The following is a 19,728-nucleotide window of genomic DNA, read 5'->3' as shown; positions in this document are numbered from 1 at the left end:
TAAATCCAATAAAAATTTAACTGGGTTAGACACTTTCCAGGACTAGACCTCCAACCAAAGCCTCTTATAGTGCAAGTTTATCCTTTCTTATGATTATCAGGATCTCTCAGAGGGTTACTCTGATCATTCCTTCAAAGAACAGTCAGCTGTAAACAGAATAGCAACAAAGAACAACAAAATTATATTGCAAATCTTATGCCACAATATCCTTTAAGGCATTGTTATTCTGAAATGTATTTTATTGGCCACAACAGATTTTACATATTTTATACTTCACTTTCCTTGCTTCTGTTAAAAAAAAAAAATTCTTTCTATAGCATAAATAGTATGGAAACTCTGGTAATATCCATAATTCCCTAGGTAAAAAGCATTTGCTTGTCACAGCTTTTAGCCTGAACACAACTAAAGGTGAGGCCTCAGAGGACAACTAAGGAAGACTTTACAACACAGCTCAACCCATCACGCCTCTCCCAATGTTCATCAAGGTCACTTTACATTAGGTCCAGATGTTACCAGACAAGGATTTCAGAAACAACAAGTAGCATGTGCTAGTAATAAAAAAAAAAAAATTAATGTATAGAACAGATTTTCGTGAAAGAAAAAAAAAACCCAGACAATTTGATATTGGTTGATATACTGCCTGCCTTACCACTCTGATGGTTGTAATAATGTATATCAATATAACAAGTACTGTGCATACCAAACGGCTCACATATTTAATGATCTGGGAGGCAGAGTAAGACATTCTGCTAGGCTGAGAGTGTCTGTCTTCTCTGTTATATTTTACGGTTTATCAGACTAACCACTTCACTATCCTTTTTGGTGGGCAGAGGGCTCAGCAATGCAAAACAAAATTTGGTAGGACATCTTTCGACAGCATTCCAAAAAAGGTTCCTCATTAGACCATTCATAAATTTAAGTTTTTCTTTGGAAACCTTTTATGCCTTTAACTTCTTATCTATTCTGAGCATTGGGCTAGAAAATCCTGCCAATTAGGGTCCTATTTTGGTCAGTGTGTATCACAATTGTATTTGAAACATGAAGATACTAAGGCATGTATCTTTGCTGCCAGAAACTGCTTTAAGAACAGCGGTGTCCAAATAATTCCTTTAATCATTTTAATTTTCTTCTCTGCAGACTTTATTTACAGTTCAATAATGCTCTTCTTCAGGGCTGCGAATGTAAACTAGCTTGATAATTTTATATGAATTGCTTGACTGTATTGATGCCACCTCTTGCCTTTCTATCCATTCATGCATTTCATTTGTTCTTTTTATTTGAGACTAGGATTTAACAATCGCCTAATTTGAGCCTTCTACTGTGGTAAATTCTATGGAGTAAGCCTCATGTAAATGTTGGTTTAGAACTTCTATGTGATAATATTTTGCATTCATATACACCTACATTTTATCTTCTGTATGGCAGTTTCAGTATGCAAAAACTTTTCCTTCCATCTGACCAACCACATCCCTGTCAGCAGTGGTTTCGTTTGCAGAGTAGCTCAAACCACAGAGCTGTAACCTTTTTCAGACTAGTATAGTTCATACCTATGCTCTGAAAATAAAACATGCTCCATACACTCAAAGTTTTAGTGAAACTAGGACAATAAGGACATTGAATTATTCATTATAATTTTATTTTAAATGTTTTATACATCTTCTTTAATGGTTGAGATTTGTTTTGCTACAAGGACTGCTTCATTTAGATATTAGATTTTTATCTGTTCAGACTCTGCTTTTCAATCTTGATTTTCTCTAAAGTTGTTAACTTTGCCTATAATAGAGGCATACATTTTAAAATAAGTTTCTCTCCACAAGCAAACAACAAACAATTGCTTTTCTGTTTTCTTTTTTGTTTTGTGGTAGTGCTGATGGTGTTATGCTTCTACTTAAATACTATATATTCTTTCAATTGTCTATATTCTTTCAATTGTATGATTAAAACCAAACTAGAGTGGTTTTCCTTTCTGTGCAAAAATTTGACGTTAGGAGTATCTGTTCCCATGCGTACTCTCTCCTGGTCCAGTTTGAAGTATGTGGAATGTGATGTACTTCAGGCAACGACTAATTGAAATCTAAAAGTCTTTCTATGTGAAGTTTATTGCCTTACCTTCAAAACAAGGGGATTTTCTAATAACTTTTGGTGTCTTTTGAGAGCTGATAGGTCATATTACTTATCCTGATTGAAAATAATTTGATTTCCCAGAAGATAATATGTTCTTGTTTTCTTGCTAACTATTATGCTTACACCCTTTGCTTACCAAAAAGATGAAAGATTTCCAAGGATTAACCTAGATTGCCTTGTTCACCTTTCACAAGATAATGAAGATTTTCTGGATACTATTTTTGCTATTTTTTCTGTAAGGGACAAGGAGTGTTCAAGAGAGGATTAAGTAATGATGTTCTCCTGGCCTCACAGAACTGAACTATTTTTATGAGCTAAGCCAGATTATTTTTACCACAGAAATGTTATAGTTTTTAAAAATGGGATTGAATGCTTTTCTCTCCGTTCCATAGGTTAAACTTTAAGCTCTTCAATACTTAGTTTCCACGTGATCTTCTTTGTTACCAGATGGTATGAAGAATCAAAGAATTATAATTTTGCTGTCATTTGTCTTTCCAACCTCTCTTTTACTACTAAGTACTTAAGTATTATGATGTTATTTTTAAGGTCCAAAATTGGCTCTCTGATGAGATCTGTTGTGAATCATATGTCAAAATCGTAGCAAGAGCAGGAAATTAAGTAACATTTGAATATATCCATTCCTTTTTTGAATGAATTTTCTATGCTATACTTCAGTATTTTTGCTCTTTTATGATGACTTTTAGTTTAGTTTTTGCATTTTGAAGAAAGAACCTTTGCAAACTCTACAATGGGTATATTGTATAAATATGATTTCAGTGAACTGAGATGCAGTAGTTCATCTGATTTGATTAAGTGTATGGGCTCTCAGGGTGCTGTGTTCTCAAGTTGTTTGATGCCATTTATAAGACTTTTAAGTTTGTCAAACTTTTTTTTTTTTTTTCAATGCAGTTTATTCAGGAACATTGAACAATCCTCGGACCCCGGGGAAAGCCAGCCCACAGCTTAAATAGCCTCTGGGTAGCCAACCCAGGCGTGCCACGGGGGCAATGCAGATAGGTCCACATACATGGAAGCAAGCCAGATCCTCAGCCTTAGCCAAATGTGGAGTTGTTCGTGACAGAGAGCACTCACCATCGGGAAGGTGGAAGGCGGAAACCAGCTCCATCTTTAAGGCATAGCATTCCGCAGCTCTCTACAGTTCCCCCTTTTTGTTTTAGACGCATCAGGCAAGAGTAAAGTTTGTCAAACTTTTTATCTCCACTGTAAAAATAATATTCTCCTCTTCAGACAACTGTACTTTTTCTGACGTTGTTACTCAGCAAGCTGACCATTTATAAGCCTAAATACTGGACCTAAATGACATGCGTCTGTCATTTAACATACATTGATATAATCAACCAGAAATTTGTTACAGACTTAATATTATTTAAAATTAAAATAAGAATTAACAAATTAAAATATAAAAATTAGTCACTTTGTAATTATGTTAATAATGTCTGAGAGTTGATTAGATCATCTTTAGAATTACTACGGACTTGAATGGTAAAAATTTTGCTGTAGAATTCAAACAAAACCGGAATCTATTTGAAATCAACACCTAATATATACTAAAATACTCTTAATTACAGCCTGTCAATCAAAATTAAGGTATCTCAATGCACCCATGCTATTTGCATCTATAAAATATTGGAGAATCTTTGTAACAGATATGAGAAACAGTTATTCTTTTTTGAATTTGGTTGAAAATTTGATTTTATTGACATGTTCCTTTAGTTGGTCAAAATTAAGCTTAAAGAAAAATATTTTTTATGGCCAAATTACAGACAGGTTTATTAAAATATGATAGAAGAAGTACTTTTCAGAGATGTGTAAATTATATGAAGATCTTCAAAGGAAATGACACTATAGAAGAGGTGGAATGCTCTCAAAGGATTTGCAGCATATCTTTCTTACCTGACAGTATGCTTCTTCAGGGTCAGGACTTATCTCATTGTAATTTTTATCATTTAACTCCAGGTGTCACATATATGAGGTGTTCAATAATAAATGTGTGCCCAAAACGTAACAAGAAACTGGGAACTGAAAGTCAACAGAGAATTAACGGAATGCTGCAGCAGATTCTCTCTCTGTATTGGGAACTAATTGATTGAGCTATGAGAGGATGGTGAAGTTAGAATGGACTAGATTTGAAACTGAAGTTACACTGCCTAGCTGTTTGACAGAAAACAGGAAAAGATGTCGAGGAATGCACACATTCATGTGTAGAGAGGGTTATAGTTTATCACGTGGAGATCATTAACAGTGAATTAGTGGCTAATAGAATAGAAAATACTAGACAGCATGTTCATAGTCATTACCATGACTGACATTGGATGCATATTCCGAATTAATCTGTAAGACTCCAGATTACCATATTTAATTAAAATATGAGAGATGGTAAATATATAGTGGGCAGATAAGGAAAGATTTTTAAATAATATATATTTTTAAAAACTTTTTAAATAAGTAATTTTATTAATTTGTACTCCAATCAAGGACTATGCATGGAGAGGAGCTAGACCCACTGTTCAAAGGAAGCACAAAGGCTGCTCAGGTTCCAAGTGGGTTCCCTAGTAAAGGGAACAGGGACTGTCTCTGACATGAACTCAGTGGCTGGCTCATTGATCACCTCCTCCTCAGGGGGTGCAGTCTTTCAGGCCACAGAGGAAGATAATGCAGCCAACCCTGATGAGACCTGACAAGCTAGGGTCAGATAGAAGGGGAGGAGGTCCTCCCCTATCAGGGGACTAGGGAAAGGGCATAGGGGGAGAAGAGGGAGGGTTTGTGGGCCTGGGAGGAGATGAGGGAGGGGGCTGCAGAGGAGATACAAAGTGAATAAATAAATAAGAAATAATAAATATGTTATTTATTTACTTAATAAATAATACAATCTATTTATTGTAATAAATAAATAAATTAAATTAAATTAAAAATAGTTTTGAGATTTTAATGCAATTACAATATTTCTCCCTTCAGGCCTGCCATATAGCCCTTCATGCTCTCCATTAACATCATGGTATCTTTTTTCACTGACTGTTAGTCTGTAGTTTTCAGCTCACTATACAGCTGAGGCTGGCCTTAAACTTAATTGGTCTGACTGTACTCACCAGGTGCTGGCACTGCAGGATGTGCTTGGTAATACTGCTATTATCTTAACAGTTCATGAGCACATCTGCCGATGATTCAGTGTTGGTTGTATAGAATTTAGCACATCTTATGTTTCATCTTGCTTTTTCCCCTTCTCCCCATCAAGCCTTGGATAATAAGAAACATGACACATCCAGCCTGGATGTTGAAACAAGATATCAGGCAACTGAGGATGCAAAATCCGAAGAGTCACAATTTAACCCACTTCCTCTGAGTCAGTCATGTTTGAGAGTATCATGGCTCATAAAGACATGTGCTATCATTTATGTAGGATGTTGAGAGGTTTATAAAATCTTCAAGATATCTTTATAGAAATATAACTTTACTTTTTTGTTTTTTATTTTTTATTATTTTTTATCAATTATTCTTTATTCACTTTGTATCCCCCCCGTAGCTCCCTCCCACCTCCCCTCTCAATCCTTTCTTCCCTCCCCTTTCTGTACCAATGCCCCTCCCCAAGTCCACTGATAGGGGGGTCTTCCTTTCCTTCCTTCTGATCCTAGTCTATTAGCTCTCATCAGGAGTGGCTGCATTGTCTTTCTCTGTGGCCTGTCAACAGAACCAAAGAATCTGGGCACAGGGGTCTTTTCTGAGACTGATACTCCAACAAAGGACCATGCATGGAGATAACCTCGAACCCCTGCACAGATGTAGCCCATGACAGTTCAGTGTCCAAGTGGGTTCCATACTAATGGGAACAGGGACTGTCTCTGACATGAACTGACTGTCCTGCTCTTTGATCATCTCCCCCTGAAGGGGGAGCAGCCTTACCAGACCACAGAGGAAAACAATAACTTCACTTTTAGTGTATTCATTGGTTGACATTTCTTAGGAAATGTGGTTTTTCAATGGAAGAAATGTAGTTGATAGAAGAAAATGTGTTGAACATATATTTGTCAAAAGGTTATGTGAAAGCATAAGAGAACATATCATCAATAGAGAGCCACCTTGAGCCTGGTGTGCATGCAGCGCTTTCTGCAGAAGGTTATGTAAACAAATATATTGCTAGACGTTTCAGCTGAGTGCTTGAATCATTGTAAGCATTGCTGGTGATTACTTTTTAAATTATTCTTCAATGCCCACTATATATATATATAAAATTCATATATGTATGCATGTTTATACAAGTTTGAATTTAATATAAATGAGCTACTTTAACAAGCTGTACATGTAAATTATCATTAATGTCTGGCATGGTGTGTATTTTAAACACAAGTCTTTGAAATGTTAATTTGAAGTACATTACTATAGGAAAAGGACATTTGTTTTCACCGGGTCTTTATTTTTATTTTGTCTATCAGTATGATCTGTCTGTGGGTAAAATATTAACTACTCAGTAAAATGGTTTTTTAATTTTTACAAATACATCTAGCTGTTTCAAACAGAAAGCCTGAAATTCTGTTAGAACTATGAAAAACAGAATGACAACATGAAACGTATAAAGTCATTTCAATGTTATAAGAACTTAAGTCCAAATAATTTCTAACTTTCACAAATAGGACATTGAGTTATAAATTTACAAAATATGACAATTCTAATGTTAGCCATTTCATGTGGATAAAATGTTATTTTTTCTATAATGTATTTACTTTTATTGTTTGAATTCTTGATCTTATTCCTCTGCTTTTAAGTTCTGTCATGGTTTGATTAGATCGTGAAAAACAAGAGTAAAATATCTAACTCTGCAATGATAGTTATGTTAATAATCCTTATTACAGCTTTTTATAAAGTAATAGCTTTGAGTTAATGTTGACTTGTATGGAATATTAAAAGTCATTATCATATGGTAGCTCAGATTACAGACTTGTAAAAATATGATAGATTTTAGTTCTTCTGCTTCATGAAAGAGTTAAGACCCCATGGTCACTGATATAAAAAGTAATTTTACTTATAACTTATATTCTTACTTTCTAGTCATATAATGTTTTATCCCACTAATATTCTGTCATTATGAGCTACCAAACAGTTATATTCATATCTGTCTTCCATACTATAAAATGCATTGCTGGAGGTTCGAATTGTGTCTTAGTTGTATTTCCCCAGGGTATAACACTGAACCTTCCATGAGGCAGACAGTAAATATATAGAATTGCACTCTGCTACTTTTATCATTTCATCCAGACATTGTCATTGGATTGAGTCCAAAGGTTAGACAACTGTCTTTATTTCAATGAAGGAGAGTATTGTGAACATTCAAAATTGGAAAAAATAACTTCTTTACATACATGGTTAAACTTAACATTAAAGGAATAATATTTGAATCTATTTGGATATTTTTATTTTAGATATGCATCAATGTCCATAGTTTTGTTTATGTCTACAGCAAATTCACACACAGGATTCCAATGTAAATATTTCACTTGACCAACCTTGCTTATCAGAGACTGAGGTCAAATTTATGGACATAATTAACATAGTATTTTGTGGCCACAAAGATAAAGATGTATGTGTGCTTTTCTTTTTCAGTTGTGTGATATTTTTCTATTTCTCTTTCTAGTTGCTCATTGCTCTAGTCCAGAAACTCACTACTCTTCAGTTCTTTTTTTTTCTTTTTTTTAAATTTGGTTATTGTTTTATTAATTACAGATTATTCACTTTGTATCCAAGCTGTAGCTCCCTCCTATGACTCTCCGCAAGTCCACTGATAGGGAAGGTCTTCCTCCTCTTCCCTCTGACCCTAGCCTTTGAGGTCTCATTAGGACTGCATTGTTTTCTTCTGTGGCCTGGTAAGGCTGCACCCTCCTGAGGGGAAGGTGATCAAAGAGCAGACCACTGAGTTCCTGTGAGAGGCAGTCCCCATTCTCATTACTAGGGAACCTCCTTGGACACTGAACTGCCATGGGCTACATCTGTGCAGGGGTTCTAGGTTATCTCCATGAATAGTCCTTGTTTGGAGTATCAGTCTCAGAAAAGACCCCTGGGCCCAGATTTTTTTCCTCTTCTTATGGAGCTCCTGTCCCATCCAGGTCTTTCTATCTCTCCCTTCTTTCTTTCATAAGATTCCCTGCACTCTGCCCAGAGTTTGTCTATAAATCTCAGCTTCTGCTTTGATACTCTAAAGGACAAAGTCTTTCAGAGTCCCTTTGTGGTAGGTTTCTGTCCTGTTCCCTGTTTTCTCCCACTTCTGATGTCTATCCCATTTGCCTCTCTGAATGACGACTGAGCATCTTACTCTGGGTCCTCCTTCTTGCATAGCTTCTTTAGGTTTACATATTTTAATATGTTTATCCTATATTATATGTGTAACATCCACTTATAAGTAAATATATACCATGTTGTTCCATCCAGCGGGAGTTCAATGGGTTCCTAAGGAGGGGTGAAAAGAATGGGATGGAACAGAGACATGAAGAATGGAGACCAAGTCAGTTTGTCTGATCAAGGTCTCATTTATTTGAAATTTTTACACAACTTATATAGGGAGAAGGCAGGAAAGGGGGGAGGCTAATTTACTGCTGCAGAAGGTAGCAAGAGTGCTTTCATGGCTTGATATATTGCACCTGCAAGATACCGTAAGGATGTTTACTTAAGATATCTCAAGGATGCTCCAAGACTAACAAGCGGATGTTCTCACACAAATCTATCACCCATGACCTAGGGTCCTAGTGCAGCTGTTGATAACTTTTCCACTAAATGGCTTTGTCTCCACTAAATGGCCTTGGCTCACTATTTGGGTTTGGCTTCAGTAAATAGCTTTGTCTCCACTAAATAGCTTTGACTCCCAGCACCATGTGTGTCTTTCTGCTTCTGGGATACCTCACTCAGGATGATCTTTTCTAGTTGTCTGCAAATTTCACTATTTTCTTGTTTTTAATTGCTGAGTAGTATTCCATTGTTTAAATGTACCACACCTTCTATATCCATTCCTCAACTGAGGGACATCTGGGTTGTTTCCAGCTTCTGGCTATTACAAATAAATCTGCTACAAACATAGTTGTGTAAATGTCCTTGTTGTGTACTTGAGCATGTTTTGTATGTATGCCTAGGAGTGGTATATGAGGCAGCACTATTCCTAATTGTCTAAGAAAGTGCCAGATTGATTTCCAAAGTGGTTGTATAAGTTTACATTCCCACCAGCAAAGGAGGAGGGTTCCCCTTTCTCCACATTCTCTCCAGCATGTGTTGTCACTTGAGTTTTGGATATTGGCCATTCTGATGGATGTAAGGTAAGGCTCTTCAGACTTCTTAAAGTGCAAGTCCCACAATACCCTGTCACTACATCATCCAGGAGTCTTTGGTGATACTGATCTTCTGTGCCTCTCTGTCATCACTTGTGATTTACTCCCTTCCCTGTGCCATGCACACCTCTCTCTGTGTCGGACCCTCCAAGAGACTATACTGAAAGTACTCCTTGATTTTTCACAAATTCCCCTTTGTCTAATTGTCCTTTACTGTCATTTATTCCTGGAATACTTAAAAAAATTCTTCAAAATTCAATTTAAACTCTTGCTTAGAAGCTTCCCTGCCTCCCTCAGGTATAAGAAATCATAGTGTTCTCACTGCAGTCATTCTGTGTCCTGAGCCCACTTACATTCTCACATAGAACAGGCTGTGTTTTAATATCTGCTTTCATCTCTGCCTCTCTTTCTACTACTGTGAAGTCTCTGAATGTAGGATCCATTGCTCTGTCTATCCTTAGAAACAAGCACACCATCTGGGATCCAGGCAGTACTTAAGAAAGATATGTAGAGCTATTTCACTTATTTAATCTTCACAACAGCACATGTGAACAAATGAGGATGCTGAGATCTCTAAAGTTTGCTTGGTCTCAAAGGTGTATGGCTAGAGAAAGGCAGAATCCTAATTCCCAGTGTTAGGACTCTTTTGTCAAGAGAGTATTAAGAATCATTTATGTTCAGATCCATACTTTTAGGAGATAATCAAGGCCTTGTGACTGATTGGATGCAACACTTGTATACCTGGAAGGTTTTGTTTTGTTTTGTTTTTACTTCCAATATATCTGTGACTGGCTCACCACTACTTGAGTTGTTTTAGCCTTGTCCCTAATCTTTCTTGTCTTTGGTTTAATACAATGTTCTCTGCTTTTCCCTCTTTCTTTCTTTCTTTCTTTCTTTCTTTCTTTCTTTCTTTCTTTCCTTCCTTCCTTCCTTCCTTCCTTCCTTCCTTCCTTCCTTCCTTCTTTCCTTCCTTTCCTTCCTTCCTTCCTTCCTTCCTTCCTTCCTTCCTTCCTTCCTTCCTTCCTTCCTTTCTTTCTTTTTTTCTTTCTTTTTGTGAGAGTCAAAGCACTTGACTAGTATTGCATATTGGTAATGGAAGAAATAATAAATGTACAGGAACAGGGCATATATGTGCTCAATGTTATGTATCCTAAAACTTCTATCAAAATAAAACTTAACAAAAAAAATAATAATTCTTAACTTCCTTCACATACACAGCTAAAAACCAGTCTATGTGCTACTGGTGTTATAAAAATTCATTTTTTGAAGTGAATTCTTATGCTCTATTCATATTATATTAAAACTATTTTGTATTGTCAAAAAACAAGAGAAATAGTCCTTTCTCTTAGTCCCAGGTCTTCACTTGCTGTTCTTTGCAGCAAGGCTCTTTGTGCACGTTCATAGTCACTTTTTTTTTTCTACCACATGTAAGACCATTCTTTTTTTAAGTATGGTCTCCAAAGTGTATTTTTCTAACATTTCTGTCAGTATAGTTCAAAAATTTTCCGTTAAGTCCTATTAATGTTAAAAGCTATATAGTTATTTCAAAGCATGAAAAATGCTTAAAATATCTCTCATATCCAACTCTCCTTCAGTAATAAATTGTCCTAATACATCATTCGTACTCCCTCCCTCTCTTAGGATAGTGGTCACTCCCTGTCTTTTAGCTCGATTAGCTATCTGGTATACCACAGATACAGCGTCATATTTATTATGTCATGATGCCTGTTAGTGTCCATTTATTAAGACCAAACTCTTCAACCTCATAATTGAGGATTTGATTGGCGTGGGGTTTTTTGCTGCATGTTTATTCTGCTCTGGATTTGCCCCTTTCTAGCTGCCTCCCCTCTCATCTATCACACACTTACTTGTATGCTGCCCCCTCTCTTAAACCTTCCTGAACTAATTAATTATTTCACTCTCTGTGTTTTATAGCATCCATTGTATTATGTTAGTTTTTCTGTGTACCTGTCCTCCTATTGTACTTTATTTTTGTTCTTGAGTTCAAGATTAGATAGTAGGTTTTTGCAGAATGAGAATTCAATAGATATTTACTAAGAAAATAAATTGGCAAGTAAAATAGTGGCTTTTTGGTTTTCATAAACAATTCTTCAATTACTCTGTTTTTAGTTTTTGTAAAGTTCTCATAACATATATACGTATATATAATGTATATGTAACCTATATATGATTTTGGACAACAAAATGACATTTTATATGACTATAACTATTTAAATAAATACACATGTAAAAATCTGAATAATGTCTACACCAAGGCTTGTGAAATTTGTGGTTACTGTTAGCATTGAATTTTTAATTTTTTTTTATATATTGACATTTATTTACTTTGTATCCCAGCTGTAGCCTCCTCTCTTTCCCTCCCAAACCTAGTCTATTAGGTCACATCAGGACTGGCTGCATTGTCTTCCTCTGTGGTCTAGTAATGCTGCCCCCACCTCAGGGGGAGGTGATCAAAGGGCCAGCTACTGAGTTCATGTCAGACAGTCCCTGTTCCCCTTACTAGGATACCCACTTGGAGGCTGAAAACATTGAATATTTTTAAAGGATTTTAATGTGCCCATGCTCTTTAATGTGTAACTTTTACAAAGTGGTAGATCACAAATCCTACCAGCCTTAAATTTGGAGTAAAATAAAAATTAGAAATATTCTCTATGAGTAAAGTCTACGGACACTGAGACCCACAATGCACACATACACATACATACAAAATTAATTTTTTTAAAGGTCAGATGAGTTTTTTTTTTCTTTTTAAAGAAAGTCCCCATAGATAATTTTATTATTGTACAGCATTTTAAAAAATCACTTTGGCAACTTTAATCCATAAAATAAAACCATTTCATTGACTATAGCCAACTATTTTATTTTATCTCTTATATTACAAAAATGACTTTTTTCTTTTAAGTTTTTAACATTCATAGCTCCAGATAAGTGATAGGAAATTAACTCATGCTAGGTAAGGCTGAGTCTTATTACTGTGGGGGCTGTTCCTGTTGAGAATGATGTAGGCTTTATCTAGATAATTTCTTACTATGCAGTGATGTAGGTATTTATTGAAAAGAAATCAGTGTACTTTCTCCTGTGAGCTCTTTGTACTTCTGTAAAATTGAGTTTGCCTCTAGAATTTTCTTTCTTTCTTTTTTTTTTTCTTTTTCTTTTTAACTTGTCAATTTAATGTATTCTGTGTTCTGAGTTTGGTATGTGCTCCACTACCAGGGACACAGGCCCTAATCTATTTTTCCACACAAGTCTTTTCTTCCATTATTTAATATCAATTTTTCAATAAGGTAGAAGATAAATCAATGACTTATACATACTAAAGTGAAATGGCAATTAAAATTATATTAAGCAGACAAAGATTTATTTTTGCTTCCCCCAGAAATATGAAGTAATGTATCACATGTAATTGATACTTCCTTTAACATCAATATTTCTTTGTTGAAATTGAGTTTAGATTTCACTTTTAAAACCTGCTTACTTTATGTCACTTTTAACCCTTACAACTCTGGAAAATCTAGGACTATTCATTACATTTTAATGTTGATCAGCACACATTTATTGTTGCTAAACAATTGAATAAATAATAATTGAATAAATAATAGTTGAATCAACATACATGTATATGCTCAGTTAACTTTTCTTCCTATATCATATTTTTTCTTTGGTTCTATTTCTTTAAGTCCCGGATCGATGTACTCTCAGCTTGAAATTACAACTCAATCCAAAATAATAGTGTTTATCTGATTTCTCAGGACCATTTCATTCGCTATAGCCAAATATTTCTAGGACTGAGTTCAGAATTAGGTAGAGCAATTTAAGTGTTAGAGTCTTTAATCTCAGTAATGATACTACTCACTCTTTAGCTATCTAGGGGGTTATTTAGGCTTGTTATCTTTTGTGACTTATCTTCCTGTCCCTTAATCCATCAGTGAAGGCAAGTGGCCAGAGGACTAATAGCTGACCGTACTTTTGTTAACAGAATCTAAGCTAATTTTTGAAAGCAGACTTCCTTAAACCAAAAACAAAGGAAAAAACCCTACCCTTCTTTACAGTTCATTTTTTAATGTAACAAGTCTGCTTTTATTAGAGAAATGAAGGGAGTAGAAGGTTCACAATTCTTGTTGTTTTCAATGCTTCGTGGTAATTAAGCCTGGGTGATCTCAGCACTGTGGCCTTTAACCTAAATTTGTGTGTATATCCGTCTGCACTATAGTTTGAGGAAAACAATGCCTTTTACTCTGTGTTGTGGTCTTCCTTTTTGGGGACAGCAGGGAAGAATACCCGTGGTGGGATGGAGGAACACGGAGAGCAAGATTAACTTGTTGTAATGAGACTAATGACCTTACCATAAAGTGTTATTTGAGACTGGAATTTTCTGTACTCTATAGAAGACATGAACAAGCCTTCATCTTATCATTGCCACGTTTGTCCACTCTTCAGCCTTGCTATGCACCAAGAAAACAGTCTGCTGTTCTTATTACTTAGGGCTTACTGTAGTCTATTGATTTTGTTTCATGTTACTTTTGAGTCAACTATCTTTGTTTTATCCTATCCTAGGGGGTTAATTTTATTTACCGAGTTTCCTTCAGATCTGAGTCTCACCATGTAAGACTGATGAGCACCATCAGTTAAGTGACACGCATGCTGTTGATGTTGTCTGGCAGGTTCTGCCATAGCCATGAATCACCTGTAATATTGCCCTATCTCCTGTATTACAGGAAAAGCAGAGATTTCTGACAGATGTTCTGCATGAAGTGATGCTGCTTGACGGGTTGGCCAGTTCCCATCCAGTGTCACAGGAAGTGCTCCGGGCAACAGATATTGACAGAGTATTTGACTGGATCGCATATAAAAAGGTGGGAGAGACAAGGGCCACATGCCAATGAGACATTTCACTATTAGGATAGACCAACTATCTCATGCTGGAGGGCTTTTATTTTCTATTTCTTTTTTCCTAACAAATGAAAATGGATTGTGAGTAGGGAAGGAACTATTAGGATCATGTCATCCTAAGAATAGGACTGCTTTATAAATGAGTTAGATGGTAATGAATGTTTGCCAAATATTGCATGGAAATATTAAAAGTATTAATGAATAAATGTTTGGGAACTCCATTTGAAATTGCTGTACAAATGGTGTTATGTAAATGTCAGGTTTTTAGTATTAGGAATGTTGACCTAACTAGTGACAAATTCCTTATGCTAGTGGCCGTTACATACTTGATGGTCTGATGCAAATGGGTCTAGGTAATGCCAGAACACATGAACCTTATAAGTAATTTTTAAAGGACATGACAAAATAAATAAAAATTAAAAGGTTCTGAATGAGTTTAAAAAATTGAATATTTTTTCAATTGAGCTTTTTTAGTTTTACAGTGATTAGGATTTATCTTTACATCTCTATACCTTGATTTAATATTTACATGAGGATATACATTTTAGTAAAAATATGGGTAAGACTCACCTCATTTTTAGTGCAAATTGAATTACATTTATTGGAATTTCTATATAGTTTTCATTGGTTCAATTGTCTCATGTTTTAAAAAATTACTAAAGTTATTTTGTCCATGAAATATCTTCATTTGTGATAATTAGAGATTAAAATAATTTATCAGAAGTCCTTTGTATGCTGATTATGCTAATGTAAATGCTTGGTTTTGTAATCATAATAATACTCTAAATTATTACTAATTAGTGATGTAGGCAATAGTGTATAAAGATTTTTTGTTAATATAAAATGTCATTGTACTTGATCAAGACCAGTGTTTTTGCTATTTTAAAGAATATCAATTATAGCCTCATTATATATTTATTATTATATTAACTTTATATGAGATAGGTTTAGGCTAAGTTTAGTTTGCTATATGTTTATCTTACTTAATGATGGTAATGTTTTAAATGTAATCTAGAAAATAACGTATTAAGACATTCCAACCTGATAATATATCTAATTATTTTCCCCACTCCTGATCCTTAAAGGTTGTTTGTAAATACTAGTTTGACTTCAGCATAAATAAAATCATGAAAATATTATTTTGACTATATATTATCAAATATTTATTATCAAATATATATTTGATAATATATATATGTTATATTTGATAATATATTTATATTATCAATGTACCTTCATATGGAACACCTAATTTTTATTCCATAGAATTAGAGAGTTTCCAGAGGATTTAAGAGAGCTAAGAATAAAAAGATTAGTAAAGCTAAATATACAATGATTTTATTCCACGTTCGTTATATTTTGGCAGAGAGGCATGATAGTTTTCATCAATATGAAACAGTCAGCCACCTGTGTTGAGGTCTCAGGATTATCATTGAGCACCATCACTGAGTGTAAATGTAACTTTTATTTGCCAGATGTACTTGTCCTGTAGGAGGTTTACTGCCTTTCTTCTAACTTAGGCCTAGTCCTGGAAACTTCTGGCCTCTGTACAATGTAACCTAGGCCTAAAATGTTTTCATCCTCTGAGACTTGCTGCTGAATAAGCTCACCATTTCTAGCTGTTTTTGAATTCTGGTTAGCTGGTTCAACTCAGCTGTTATGACTCAAATTTCTCTCTCAGCTGTCTGATTCAAATGGGCCTCTCTCAGCTTTTGACTGGGTTGCTCTATTTGGCCTCAAATTAAGCTTTAGCAATATGTTCTAATCTGGCTCCTTCTCATTCTCTGCCTTCAACGGTCTCCGCACTAACTCACAAACAAACTCAACTCTCCTGCACTGCACTCACTCAACTGAAATGCCCCCAACTCAACTCCACCCAACTGAGCTGACTGACTGATCTGAACTGTCAGTAACTGAACTGACACTACTGCCTCTCAGCTGACTTATCATTGACTCACTGCCAACTGACTTACCTAGACTCACCTGACTGACTGGCTGACTGACTGACTGACTGACTGACTGACTGACTGTCTCTCCCTGTGCTCCTCTTAAATGACTTCTCTTTCCTTTGCTGTTCTCCTGAGAGTTGGGCATATCCTATCCTGTCAAATCTTCCTGTGATTTGTCACTTTGTTTGTCCCTCAATTAGACATTGTTCAGGGTTAAAGGTATATATTAAGGGCATGTAAGTATTCCAGTGGGATTACACAGACCTAGAAGAACTATGGATGTAATCAGAGCAGCCATGTTTCTGGATTAAACTTCCTCTGCATCTGAGATAGTTTCTGATGAATGTATTACTAGCTGCATATCATTATGTTTCAAACATTAGTAAAAATGTAGCCTTTGCTCTGATATTTAAAGTGCAATTGCACAGTGGTTATGAGGTCTGTGTAGGTCCAGCATAACTCAAAGACCAGGTGAATGCAGATGAAAAAATTTATTGTAATCAAGCTTCCACTATTCGGTCAGGGCTGAAAAATAGACCCAGGAGCTGAGCTGTAACCCCAAGCCAAGATATCATGGAATATTTAATCTTGCAAATCACAAATGTCTATGACAAGTTATTGTTACATTTTTCTATCTGAGCCTGGGAACAGGAACTTAATTTGAACCTGCCAGCAAGATGGAGAAGTTGTCTTTGAAATGGCTGGACTCAGACAACTGTCTCCTTCCAAGTTGTCCCTAAGATGTTTAGACTCAGACAACTGTTTTCTTACAACAGAACCTGCTCAGCTATTGTGAAGTCTTCAGCTCCCCTAGGGCCTGAGACCTTGAACTTAGTTTTCCCCTATGATTCAGTAGAGTCTAAAAGTAAAATGGCAATATTTAGAACAAATTTGTTCTGTTTTTTCCCAATACAATAAACTATAGACATTGAAAAGGTATAGTTTGATAAGTGCTAACAAATATAGACAATGAGACTACTGTGGCATTCAAGTGAAGAATCTGTACATCACTCTAAAAATCTTCTCAAGCCCCTTCTAAGTCCTTCCTTGTCAACACTGATTATTTTTACTATGAATTAGTTTGCATTTTGATGGTCTTATAAAAACATAATCTATATAGTTTAATTTTTCTTCTTTCACTCATTACACATACACATTGATAACTTATATGTATGTAAACAATTTGTTCATTTACTTTACTAGATACTGCCCCTGGCTCTGCATGACCTCTGGCATCTTTGCTAGCTGCAGGTCTCTATTCCCCATCTTCTTTCTGCTTATGTAACTCAGGGTGGGTCCTCGTGAGTCTTTTACCTTTCAGAGTTTCCAGAGTTCGGTAAGTGGCATGATTTTCCCCAGCCTTCTAAACTGCATTGACTTTTCTCCACCCTACTGGAGAGACTGTTTCGATTAAGATAAAACACCTAGTCAACAAACTCTTCCCTTTCTTCCTTGAGTTGTGTTCCCACAGGGCTGAGAAACAGTGAACCATATGTGCACATGGTTTAGTTTCTGAGCTGCTTATTTTGTTGTACTTGTATATATCCTTGTTTGGCCCTGTCACCACACAGTCTGGATTGCTGTTCTTTCATAATTAAACCATGAAATAAGACCATGTTAGGCCTCCAGTTGGCTTTCTTTCAAAGTTCTTCAGTCGTTCATGGTCTTTTGCATTTCCTCAGAAACGAGTCTGCTAATTCCTACAAACTTACACTGGAATTGTTAGGATTGTGTTGTATTAATAAAACAATCTGGGAAAACTGGCATTTTTTTTTCAATGCAGTTTATTCAGGAACATTGAACAATCCTCGGACCCCGGGGAAAGCCAGCCCACAGCTTAAATAGCCTCTGGGTAGCCAACCCAGGCGTGCCACGGGGGCAATGCAGATAGGTCCACATACATGGAAGCAAGCCAGATCCTCGGCCTTAGCCAAATGTGGAGTTGTTCGTGACAGAGAGCACTCACCATCGGGAGGGTGGAAGGCGGAAACCAGCTCCATCTTTAAGGCACAGCATTCCGCAGCTCTCTACAGTTCCCCCTTTTTGTTTTAGACGCATCAGGCAAGAGTAGAGGTCTGATCTCTGATATTAGAAAACTGGCATCTTAACGGCACTGTTTTAACAGACCGAGTGCACTTCCATGTGATTCTGTTAGGTCCTCCTCCTGTTCTCTCAACTCTGTAGTTTATAGGGATCTTTCATACCGTTTTGCAGATATATTCCCTGAGTATGTCACGTGGGGAACTACTAGACTTGGTATTTTAAATTTGTATTTCTGAGTTTTTGTTGTCTAGATAGAATGAACTTTGTGAAGATGAAGTTATAGCTCAAAGATTAAGGATACTGGTTGCTCTTCCAGAGGATGAGGTTTGGATTCCTTGCACCTACATGGTGGCTCACAACTATTTTTAAGTCTATTTCCAGGTCATATGGCACTCAATTCTGGCCACTGAGAGCATTGTATGCATGAGGCACACAGAAATGCATGCAAACACACACACACAAACAAAAATCTTTTAAAGTTAGAATTAAATTTTATTTTAGACTTCAACAATAAAATAGCTGTGCCTTCTTTTTGACTATGGATGCTTTGATGACTACTGGAAAATAGGCCTGTGGATCATCCGCTGTAGCATAGAAAGCCTACTAGTGACCACACTCCTAAAAAAAAAAAAAAAAAAAAAAAAAGTAACTTACCATTCCCTGTTTAGCCATCAGTTACCAAGAGCTCCTAAACTAGGAGGAAAGACTTGGGAGCCCAATCCCAGTCCATGTTGGAAATTTTTATTGTCTTGATTCTGTGCAGACCTTGTTTAGGTATGCACAGTATGCTGTGAGTCCATCTGTGTGATAGCATTTCAAAGCTCCCCTTGCCATTCTCTGGCTCCAATACTCTCTCTACCCTTCTTTTCCATAATTCCCTGAGCCAGAGGATGGTGTTAAAGGAGTAAGTGTAGCTGACCCATCTATGTCTGGACAGTTCCTGTAGGCTATTTTCAGCAGGCTTCCATGATCAGTAACTTTTCAGGAGGTCACTCCTGCCTGGCACCGGGTATCTCGGAATTTTATAGGCACCCTTTATTATGTTGCATTTTCTTCCCAGAGTGCCCAGAGATGGAATGAAGATTCAATTAAATTCCTTTATACATATTGAGATATTTCTATTTATTTTTTATCTTTTTAGTTTGCCCATATCTCAAGTTTAATTGATTGACTTTGAAATTTTCAGCCTTCTTTAAAATGCTAACAAATGATATTCATTTCATATTTCTGTTTGTAACCTATTGTTCAAATAACTTACCAAAACCACATCTAGATATTTTGCACCGGTGTTCATTAGGTATGTTGGTGTTCTTTGCTCTTGGTAATCTTAGTTGGTAGTCATCTCTCAATGGTGTTTTTTACTTTTTTTTTTTTTTTTG

General features: G+C 35.9%; 1 protein-coding gene across 2 annotated transcripts in view; it reads left to right on the top strand.

The window, feature by feature from the left end:
• The window catches only part of Trhde (thyrotropin releasing hormone degrading enzyme), a 471,067-nt gene that overhangs the window by 269,075 nt on the left and 182,264 nt on the right, over nucleotides 1–19,728 (top strand). For both annotated transcript variants that reach the window (XM_060378067.1, XM_060378066.1), the window contains exon 6: nucleotides 14,183–14,320. In XM_060378067.1, the coding sequence (XP_060234050.1) occupies nucleotides 14,183–14,320 (138 nt within the window). The remainder of the gene's footprint in view (nucleotides 1–14,182; nucleotides 14,321–19,728) is intronic.

The sequence above is a fragment of the Meriones unguiculatus genome, chromosome 2 (genome assembly GCF_030254825.1).
Source record: "Meriones unguiculatus strain TT.TT164.6M chromosome 2, Bangor_MerUng_6.1, whole genome shotgun sequence".
Taxonomy (NCBI): Eukaryota; Metazoa; Chordata; class Mammalia; order Rodentia; family Muridae; genus Meriones; species Meriones unguiculatus.
The sequence above is the reverse complement of the archived record's forward strand: the minus strand, read 5'-3'. Positions and strand labels throughout refer to the sequence as shown.